Source organism: Cephus cinctus, unplaced genomic scaffold (genome assembly GCF_000341935.2).
Source record: "Cephus cinctus unplaced genomic scaffold, Ccin1 Ccin1_scaffold0160, whole genome shotgun sequence".
In the NCBI taxonomy this organism is placed as follows: Eukaryota; Metazoa; Arthropoda; class Insecta; order Hymenoptera; family Cephidae; genus Cephus; species Cephus cinctus.
The window spans coordinates 1,578,461-1,589,230 of NW_014332886.1; the positions used below are offsets into that span (position 1 = coordinate 1,578,461).

A 10,770-nucleotide genomic window follows, 5' to 3' on the forward strand; every position below is an offset into this window, starting at 1 on the left:
TTTTCTATATAATAAAATCGTTGCATGATGCGGTCGGGTACACGTGCTCGAGTGTCTCAGTATATAAAGGTCGTATGTGATCAACACGCTTTACAGAATAGAATGAGTGCGCGAGCGGAAGTTCAGTTCCCGCGTGACTCAATGAAACGTATAATGCAGTTAGGCCAAACTGCACCCGTTTCTACGTGTAATACTCCCAGGATCAAAATATAGTCGATTCACGATATTTTTCAAAATTTTTCTAAACCAAAAATTTAATCATTCATACTCATTAGCTGTATCTAGTTTTCATATTCCGTATCGTCAATTCCAAAATGTTGGTACCTCTGGAATAATCATGGTGACCAAGTGAAATTGGCCATTCTGGATATATTAAAGATTATTGTACCGGATATATCGTCCCGCCATTTTTGTATGACTCGTACAAATTCTGCACACGTGTCAGTCTGGCATTTCACGTGGATACAGTGTAACATAACCTGTTGTCTGTATACTATCGTTCGCTGCTGCGGACAGCTTATAAACAGATATAACGCACAGCCTTGACTGCGAAGTATATTCGTTACTGCGGATCGTGCGAGTTTCAGCCTACATTCCCGCGTACGTAGAACTTCCGAACTTTGTGATTGTCAGTCGAGATATATACACGTTTGTATACAAACACAACAGATAAATTGTGAATTTATATACTATACTATAACTATATCATCATTATAACGACACTTTCAACTGGCTGATAAATTATTAAATAACGCGAAGGTTAAGCAAGCCTTGTCATTTGGAACTATTTGATTCAAGCATTGCAAAATCTTGCCTTACGGGCTACTTCATCATTATACCAAAAGCTAATACACACGTTCCCTATGACCCATGCGTTATTCGTGACGGAACGTAGTGCCGTTTTGTTCTCATTTCGAAAATCACCTAAACCCATGGGGTCGTTTAAATAAGTTTGTTGATTGGATTCTTCGTGGGTGAGGGTCTAACGGTTTCTAGGTTTCTATATATATATATATATATATATGTACAAGTAAATAGAATATCTAATGTTGTGCGTATGTCTCCTGAGCTTCTTATCTTTGCCCGATAAATTATGGTACTACAATCGTAAAGAATAAACGATGTCATTACGGAAGAATCATAGCTTCGCCTTTTGCTTCTTGATGTCCTGATATCGTGTTCTGACTTTAGTCACGCTACGTATCATCCTTGCTGCCACCGTTGCGGACCTCAACACACTCTTTTGAATACACATCGATCCGCGTATGAAATATCCGCGTAGAAAGCTTCCCCATACCTTTATACGTAGTGCATACGTTGGTACGTCTTTGCTATTCGAATGACTCGAATTAACATATTTATTGCGCCACGATCCACGCGCTGATGAGTACTGTGTAAGATAAATGTTATAATATGATCATAGCTATGAATTTGCATAGCCATAGTGTTCGCGTATTCGAAGTGATGCGGATAATTTATAAAATTTACTTCTCTTCGATTCATCATTGATAGTAGTCCTAATATTTATCATTGTTTATAACGACTCTGTAATAGTACGTTAGTTGATTATGAAATATTGGCAAATGTTTATCGATATACTTTTTACATACGATACTTCAATCTGAAGTTTATGTGATACTATGTAGATTTTAATTATTCAGTTAATCACGAACAGTGACAGTAAGATGTTTGGGTATTTGCATTTTTTTTTTTTCTAGTGAACACGAGGTCGAGATTTTTAACTTATCATACGTTGGGTAACATTGATTGAGCGTTTCATTAAATTATAGAGTATTGCATACTTACTTCGGTATTGAATATTGAGTGTGATGAACGTATGTTTTTAAATACGTGAGAGAATGTATAATTCAATGATGAAGTAATCGTTGGAGGTCCATTGGATTCTACGTATTTATATTGTTTGGCATTGGCGCTAAGAGAGAGATCTTCTGGTACTCGTTACAGCTTCCATTAATTAGTCATGCTATACTACCGCTATGGTAGAATTCGTACTACCATTGTTATTATTACCTACGAACCCAGTCTTGACTTCCTATGCGTAGCCTTGAACCTCCTGCCACAGTACTGGATGTATCTCGTATTGTCACGTATTTTAAAGTAAATAAATATTATTGGTGATATCGTATGCTACGTGACTTCTTTAAATACGTGATAACGTCTGTGACGTGGACTGTAATAAACATCAGGTACCTATGAGGTTAGTGCCATAATAGTGATTGCTTCATTCACGCGTTGATAACCAATGAAAAAATTCTTCAGATGTTACGATGATAATAGATGGTCATCGAACCCTTTTCACGTAAACAGAGCTGAGTATTTGTATCAAGGATTACGAGCCGTGCAAGATTTCCGACTTTTTTCTCTTCGTACTGCAACTCGTACAGCGAGTCGTATGTTGTGTAAAATGAATATATTAATTTACATAGCTATGCTGAGACTGTAACGTTAATATTTATGTCACACTATAGATTCGAGTTAATTGTAACACGATAGATTCTTAATTAAATGTAAATATTTTTTGGGGACTATTGCAGGAATTTATAGATTTTAAGTTGAACTGCCAAATTTATTGAATTACAGAAGCATATGACGTAACTTACATAATGGTATTGGATGTGGAATCTTTTATAAGATGAAACATCGAATTTGAAAATGGGGCGATATCGCATGATATATTCTTTGACATTTTGGGAATTTCTTTTTTTTTTTTTTTTTATTTTTCTTGGGCACCTCGTATGTGGGACACGCTCTTTTACGACTCGGTCGAGGTTTTCCTTGAATCGATACGAGGTAGAGAACGTGCTAGCGGAATGGTTAACATCTACTCACTTCTTTTACGGGAGCTGCATGTATACCTGGTGAAATACTTCGAACGCGACTCGTTCTCGTTTTCTAAAGCTTCTTGTAAGTCGACACCACAACGGATTTAAACGAGTTTACATTGTGACTTGAGATTGTATGGAAATCGGAAAAATACTCATTTCGCGATGCCGTAGGCTAGGGGAGAAAAATTGTTTCTCATCTATCCAGGTATCAATGCGTATTTTATGGATGGATATTTTTTATGTACTCCAATTATATTAATAGCTGGAAGGATAACGATAACGTATTGTGCTGTTGTACGCGAACGACAAGTTGAGCGTTGGCAGCAGGGTTCATAACCTCAATCCCTTTGTCACTGTGTATTATTCGATACTTGGAATATCATTGTGACAGAGTTATTATGAGATGACAATTATTAATTTATTAGTGTGCACATAGGTTTTATTTTTTACTGTGTATACTCTTCGTCATTGTGTACAGGCTTGAAAGTAAATCTTTGGAAACAAGAGTTTCATAGTGAAAATTACTTTATGGCGACCCGAAAGGAAAGTTGTATCTTAACGATTGAACAGATTTTTTTGCTACTTTATTTCTTGCGCGTCGACACAACACTCATTATTATTTCTGATCTACTTTTCCCATGGCATCGAACGGTAATTAAACGATGCTTTTCTAGCGAGTTAAACAGCTAATCAACACGTGGACTTTGGATACTGACTCGGCCGATAATTTTGATATCACTGCTCGTGGATCCTCCAGGGAATTCATGACCGTGCTGGACCGTAATCAAAAATCAGCTTATAATCCAATGGCGCCACACCGTATAATGTACAACGTAGCAAATAGAGATCCCGCGCACAACAGTTTCACGCACATTATTCGAATTCTACGTGATACGTTGTTATTAAGTTTGATTTAAAAAATTGCTGAAAAAAAATCCATTTTCCATAATTTCGATGCAGGTCATTCTTCGCGTATGTTTGTTTATATCTCATATGCATTCCTGGACCGTTTGACCATGAACACAGAGTCCCCAGCAAGGTCACACAACGTGCTCACTAAAAATATATGTATGAGTGCATATGGAAATACTTTTTTGCTGGCTTCGTGGAAATGGCCATATCGTACGATCGTTAGGTCTGATGATTTGCGACTGCCATACCATGTCTATATACATTTTAATCGAGGAACGTAATGGATTTGATAGAGTTCTGAAAAATTCATATGAATAATAAGCTATAATTATTTATTTCTCACTAAATACTTTCTACCGATACATCGCGTATGGTACTGTCCAGATATAGTTGAACCGCTTCTCATAACTCTACTATCAGTCCACATGGTGTTCCCGAGGTATAGTGATCTAAGCATCCAACTATTCTAAGCCTTTCTCTCAATACACCGTATACGTGTATGACCAGTGTTTGATCGTCCTGCGTAATGCCCCTGAGATACTGGAGGCAGGTAATAGAAATTTTCAAATGATTCCATAATCGTCAGTGGTCTTGAGGCTAGCGAGAATATCCGTGTCCCGATGACTTGGGATCATTGAACTGATTCTTGGAGTGTAAATACACACGGCATTAAAACGGAACGCGAAAGCGATATAAGCATGGACATAAGGTGTGCCCGTGAAACACAATCCGCGAGTGAATAACGTAATACGATTTTATACCGTTTATAAGGTGTATACCTATAGGGGGCCTTATGTGTCGTTACAATCGTTACGTACCGTTAATTATTAGTTGACAATTGTGCAACCGCGTAGACACGCAAGTACTGAAGCTACGCGTGCGATACTCGATATTCCTTAGATAAGAGGGTCGCCATTGGAAACAATAAGCCTGAAACGTCGTATTTTCCCGGATTTCAATTCTTACTCGTCCACTTCTCCGCAGCCTCGGGTAATCAGAGAATCGCAGTAACGTAAGACTACACGTTGTTATATAGTGTCGGACGTTAATAATGCTGATTGCGATGGAGCATTATCTATATGAAATGCTGAACCCGACACGGAACGTAGGCGTTACTTACCATATACGTCAATCGGGATTCGTCAAAGTGGGAACGAATCGTGAGGATTATACTTTTAATTTGTTTTATCTATGTATTTATTTTCACCTGTTTAATTATATTTATAACAGTTCCACGCAGGTATGATATGCATGATTTAATTATTTCATTGGTAATTTGTTTCATCGTTTCAATCGAATGTTCATTCACATTGTCCTTATGGTTCAAATTTTATATATGATTGAAAATTCCCGCCTTGGCAATCTGGTTGGATAAATGACGGTGGCCTCTAACCAGTAGATAGGTGGGTATAGTCTGATGAATAAATAACAGCCGTTTAACCGGGGCAAACATTTGCATATTATCAACTTGCTCCGTAAGGGAGGGTTGTGAACTCAACCGAGAATGCGTACACACACTTTTGGTTATGCGCAGTGGTAATAGGGGCTGATCCAACATCAGCCTAATGCACGCCGATTACACGCACTGTGAACTCACGCACGCGATAGATAGATCAGTCGGGTAGACAACGCAGGGCCTAGACGTGTAAGGAACGGATGGATGGAAGGATTGGTGGATGGATATAGGTGGGGACAGGTGGCTCTTGGGTAGTTTCATCCAAATGTGAAATTCGCTTGGAAATTATACTGCTGTCTCATGCGATTTAATTGAAGAAAATTTATGTATTGTTGTAGGTATATTTATTTAGAGGTTTATTTGAAAGATTATAAACAAAAGGAATTTCAATATTCGACCAATTGCAAAAGATTGAGAACCTTAATTAGGCTTGGAAGAGCAAATTATGATAGTAAAATTTAAACACGATATATAAACTTGCCAGACATCGTCTGGCTTGTCTTATCTGTCAGTTTTGTATGTTGCTGCATTACACGCTTGTGGTTTTATGTGAGTAGAGAAATTATGTATATATATGTACTATATATATTTTTTGCAACATATGCCATCTTGCCAAACGTGGGAAACAAGGGAAGGGGATAATTGTATTTTAGTTTCGTTTTTGGGTACAAACTCTCAAGGCGACTTGTACCAGTAATTGCAGTGCGATTATATTTTTAGAACGTAATGAGAGATAATTATATGTAAAAGGTTATGATTATTTGTTGATTTTACTCGTTTTCAATGGTTTTTTTTTTTTCCATTTGTATTACCAAATATCAAACGAACAACTCTTTGACAACGGAAATCGTTGCATAAGTGAATTCCTGTGGTTGTTCACAAATTATTTCTGGTTACTCGTAAATCTTACTTTAATAACTTATTATTGTTGCACTTTCGTGTTTTGCATCGCGAAAAATGTCTGATCGATAAGACTGTCGGTGCCGGCTGCTGAACGATTAACGCGACTTTTACGATTTCCGGTTCTATTCTTCAGACGCGATTGCATCCGCGTCATTTGCGACTTCGCACCCGAGGTTTTTCCTTTTATGATAAAAAGGGAAGACTACTACGTTACGTCAGAGCATCGCTCGGTATCAGCTTCATTAATAACTATGCGTCTTCATCCTCTTATAATTATTATCTTTTGCTTTAGAAATATTACGATAGCTTTGCTTTATTACGCCGATTTGTAATCTGTCGTGCGGATTCTCACTTTATATGTACATCCACTTTTGTTTACATATAATTCGGATAATGAAAATCCTTCATTAGCTGTCTATCGTTTGTTTCTTATTGCTTATAACGGAATATCGAGCACAGAAGCAAATGTCGGAATTACTGAGGTACAATTTATTTGGGGATTTCATGTCAGTGAGTTATTTCCGTCGTAGACTGCGCACAAGTCCTAAACGTTGGACATTAGCCAACGTAATTGGTAATCGATGTCTCCGCTGCTCCGCCTTCGCTTGGATTTCAGCAAATCGAGCAAATTGTCCTAACTCACTGTTTTTAAAGACGTAATGCATCGTCTTTTATGCAAATATTGAAAAGTCGAATTTCCAAGAAAAAAGGGTGATTCGAGTGACTGATCGTTAAATATTATTTTACGTAATATTTAAAAAAAAATTTATCTCATTTTTGACTCCTTGCCATACGTCACGTGAAATTTCCGTACGTCACTCATGGAGATGAAGTTTGCTGCGGACATGGCTAGGTACGCTACTCACAAAATAAAATTGTACAGTAAATTCGGTGAAATAAAATATAGAGATCTTGATGACGCTCGTGATGGTTATTGGGACATCGAGGGAATCTGTGTAATACGTGTTAAGCTCATTTCATACATTAATATATATGTATATGTAGATGTACGTTTGATAAAGGTATTTTTTTTGTCTTATCATCAACAAGCTTAACTTTAACAATATTTGATTGGACAATGGACAAATTTTCTGTATTACATTACAATTTGTTAAAATAATTATAATTACCCGTACCGGAGCAACATTGCTTAGACATCTAAATGAAATGGTTTATAGATCCAACGAATTTTTGATTTGAAAATCTTTTTTTCGTGAATTATTAAAAAAAAGTCTATAGTTACACGGGTTATTGGTTCATACAAATTTTGATTTAACAAGTACGTGTCTGCGGCGTACCAGTTTTATGACAACAACGTGTATACATGTATATATGTGTAAAGTAGTAAATATAATGGCAATACGGTAGCTATACCATAGTGCATTATAAGCGTTTAGAGAACGGAGAAGCAAGGGCTGTAATCAGCTACCCTCTCTGTTTGCCATCAAGTTAGCACCGCCCTCCATAAGGAACCCCCACCAAGAGGATTTGGTTAGCATAGACTGTGCCTAATATTGTGTGAATAAACTATAGCGACCACAACTCCCACCCTGAGTCGATCAACCTACAACCTCAATCTAGCGGAACTTCTCCATCGGTTCTCTGAACGGGAGGCCTACAGTTTAGCATTTGCTTCCGAAAATCGTCACTCGTCATTTCCGTCATCTGACAGCTCGCGCGGTCATTTTCATTGCGTGAAACCAATGTGAGTGCATCCATCCGAAGACGCGATGATACTATCTGAGTGTACTTGTGCTTTTACGTAATTTGTAGAACTTGAAAGATTTTTCTGTCGAAGACTCGAAAGGGGATCGAAAAGTGATCTGATTTGGAGTTTTACTTGTTGGCAGAAAAAATTAACTATTTGCTTTTAGGACCTATGTTCTATAATTGAACCTGATTGAAAATTGGACTTGATGAACATTTTTTGACTTAAATATGGTTGTCAGTGACAAAGCATTCGAAGGCTTTGGCATGTCTGATTAACTCGAAAAGAAATTGAATCCTCGTGGTTAATATACTGAAGGAAAAGTGAAGTTTTATATTTTTGGCGGGCTTTACGGAAAATTCAAAAAGGACTACCGAATTTCGATAAGATGTTTCTGGTGAACTGTGCAGTAGCTGTAGTGTCATTAATCAAGTTGTAATCATCGAACGGCAACTTGGTTACACTATGTAGTGGATAAGTGATATAGTACTTTCACGAGACATTCTTCCGAGAGTGATTGTTAGTAGAGTTGATCTTTTTGCAATGGAGTTTACATGGTCGCTACAACATCAGTCCGCCGACCCTGCACAGCAAGCTAGCCAAAATCATTCAAACGATCATGATGATTCCGCTGCGATAGGCCACACCACTACCCGGCGGCTTCTTACCGTTACAGGTAATAAAACAATTTAAAGGAATCATTTAGACTTTGAAAATTTTCTATTAATTCAGAATTCCAGATTCGTTATAAAATATATAATTTTTTATTTTACAATTGTGGTATCTAGTATTGCGTAAAAAAAAAAAAAATTCATAAATATCCTTGAAGTTATTTCTGTTCGTCAATGAATCATATACATATGTTAATTGATGATTTTACATATCCTTGTTGATATTTGTACGATTCTCGCAACTTGGATATTCATTAGCGACAACGTGTAAAAATGGTATAGAAAGGCTTGCTCGAGATATCAATTGACCAAGCGTTGAATTACCTTTCAGGATGAAAAAGATTTTTAAAAAGGCCTGTATACCTCCATTATTTCATTTCTTTTTACTTATATTTGCGGTACAGTTATTTGTTGTGGTAAAGAGTACGTTAGTTTTATGTGTATGTAAAATTTGTTTATTTTCTTCTTTACGATCTATTAATTGACAAAAAGCTCTTGGTCCTTTTGCCCGCAACCACGACCAATCTAGTCTGTCACGCTTCTGCATTTTATAGTTTAACGTCACCTATTGCTAATTGTCAGAAAATACAGAGAGACTAGAGAAATGCAGTAAAACTCTCACCGGCACCGACCGCGACAACGACTTTTTGCCGACACTCCGTGTCCATACAAAAGTTTTATAGAACAACATTAAAGTAAGTTTTGTATCTTACGGAAATTCACTCGCCGAGAGGTTACTTTTATTAAATCATTACGATCATTGCACAGTGTTTATTTTCTCACAGCTTACGAAACCCGGCAAATAGTAACGCGTGAACACCAACACCGATATACATACAATATATGCTAAAATAATATTTAGTAATAATACAAAAAATATTATCTCAAATATTAATATCTAATCGACATTTTGGATGTATTCTATTTATATATATCGGATCGATATGACTAAATTACGTAATTGTCGTTCCTTATAAAAGACAATAGGTATGCTTGAAAATATAATTCTCCCATTGTATGGACAGTCGACGATTTAATTAGATAATTTTATCGGGCCTAGAGCCTGTCACGACGACAAAGGTATCATTGTTCATTGATAGGAAAGGCACAATTGAACTGAATGCAATTAACGTGATTCGATTAAATTTTTAGTGAAGAATCTATGAGCGAGAGCAAAGAACAGAAAACCGTTGCGCGGATAGGCAGTGTGTCGAATTTTCTGTCCTAGATCTATCAGTGGCCTTTAGTCAGATTGTCGTTTTTGCATGAAACTATAGTTTGCGCTGCCCATCGGAAATGCCTTGGTTTCAATCTCGTCTACGATTAATATATATAAAAAAAATATATCGACTCATTTCGAAATCGTGGCTTTATAACGATATCTGTATTTTACCGTGACTAATACAACAGCCAACAAAAACATGCTAACCACTCTCTTGAAGTATTTGGAAAGTATTAACGTTCTTTTTTTAATACCCCCCATCAGTCTCCTTGGTGACAGTACACCGAGTCATCAAGTGAATTTTTTCATTCCCAATAGCTACGAATACGATTGAAGACATGAAAATCACAGACATAATCCCGCATAAAATAATGAATTGAGAATCTTGACAATGTAAAATTGGCCAATTTCGTTGAGGCTCCGTACACCTTTGTCGAGATCGACGTTCCATTTCTCACGTTGTGCAATGGTCTAGTGTGTGAGTCACACAGCCATAGGTGTTTGCTTTCGCGTAGACGAGTCTTCCTTCCGTTGGTAGAGATACGAAAGGCCTTATAGTTGCTTATACAGGAGTGCGCGTAGAAAACATGCTCCTTGGTAGAGTACATTTCTTCGTGATGTCAAAGACCTCAGATAGAGGCCCGAAGACCTGCATACCGCGATTAGCCCAATGGCCAGGAGCGTAACAACGACTTAACGTCAGGTTAACACCTGACGTCCCCATAGTAACCTGTCCATCCTCTTGAACCCCCCTAAATTATGATAATCAGTAGCAACCCCTCAACACGGCTAATCGCTTAGCCCGTAACAAACTCGACGGCAATAGCAGCGATGGGGCAGCTGTTTTTCTTGGCCCCCCAACGAAGGGTAACAGCGAGCGACCCAGTCGATTAACTTCCTCCATTTAAATGCCGCACTTCCGGCTCGCAGACATTGATACCTACGCAGACGTAGCTCGCAGCAGCTGGTGCACCGCGACTTCCGGAAAAATGTGTTTCTCATTCGCGACACTGGACGCGGGTCTATTTAGAGTGAGAAGGGGCTGGGGGGGG

At 37.7% G+C, this 10,770-nt stretch overlaps 1 protein-coding gene across 7 annotated transcripts in view; it reads left to right on the forward strand.

Moving 5' to 3' along the window:
• Window positions 1-10,770, forward strand: part of LOC107263631 (myelin regulatory factor-like protein) — a 36,137-nt gene that overhangs the window by 8,857 nt on the left and 16,510 nt on the right. For 2 of the 7 annotated variants that reach the window (XM_015731042.2, XM_015731041.2), the window contains exon 1: window positions 8,271-8,501. The exons of 2 other annotated variants lie outside the window; for them this stretch is intronic. In XM_015731042.2, coding sequence (XP_015586528.1) covers window positions 8,369-8,501 — 133 coding nt within the window. In that variant the 5' untranslated portion in view covers window positions 8,271-8,368. Of the gene's footprint in view, window positions 1-8,262; window positions 8,502-10,770 lie in introns of those variants that run through there. 3 more of the 7 variants (XM_015731040.2, XM_015731038.2, XM_015731043.2) reach the window with 3 other exon arrangements.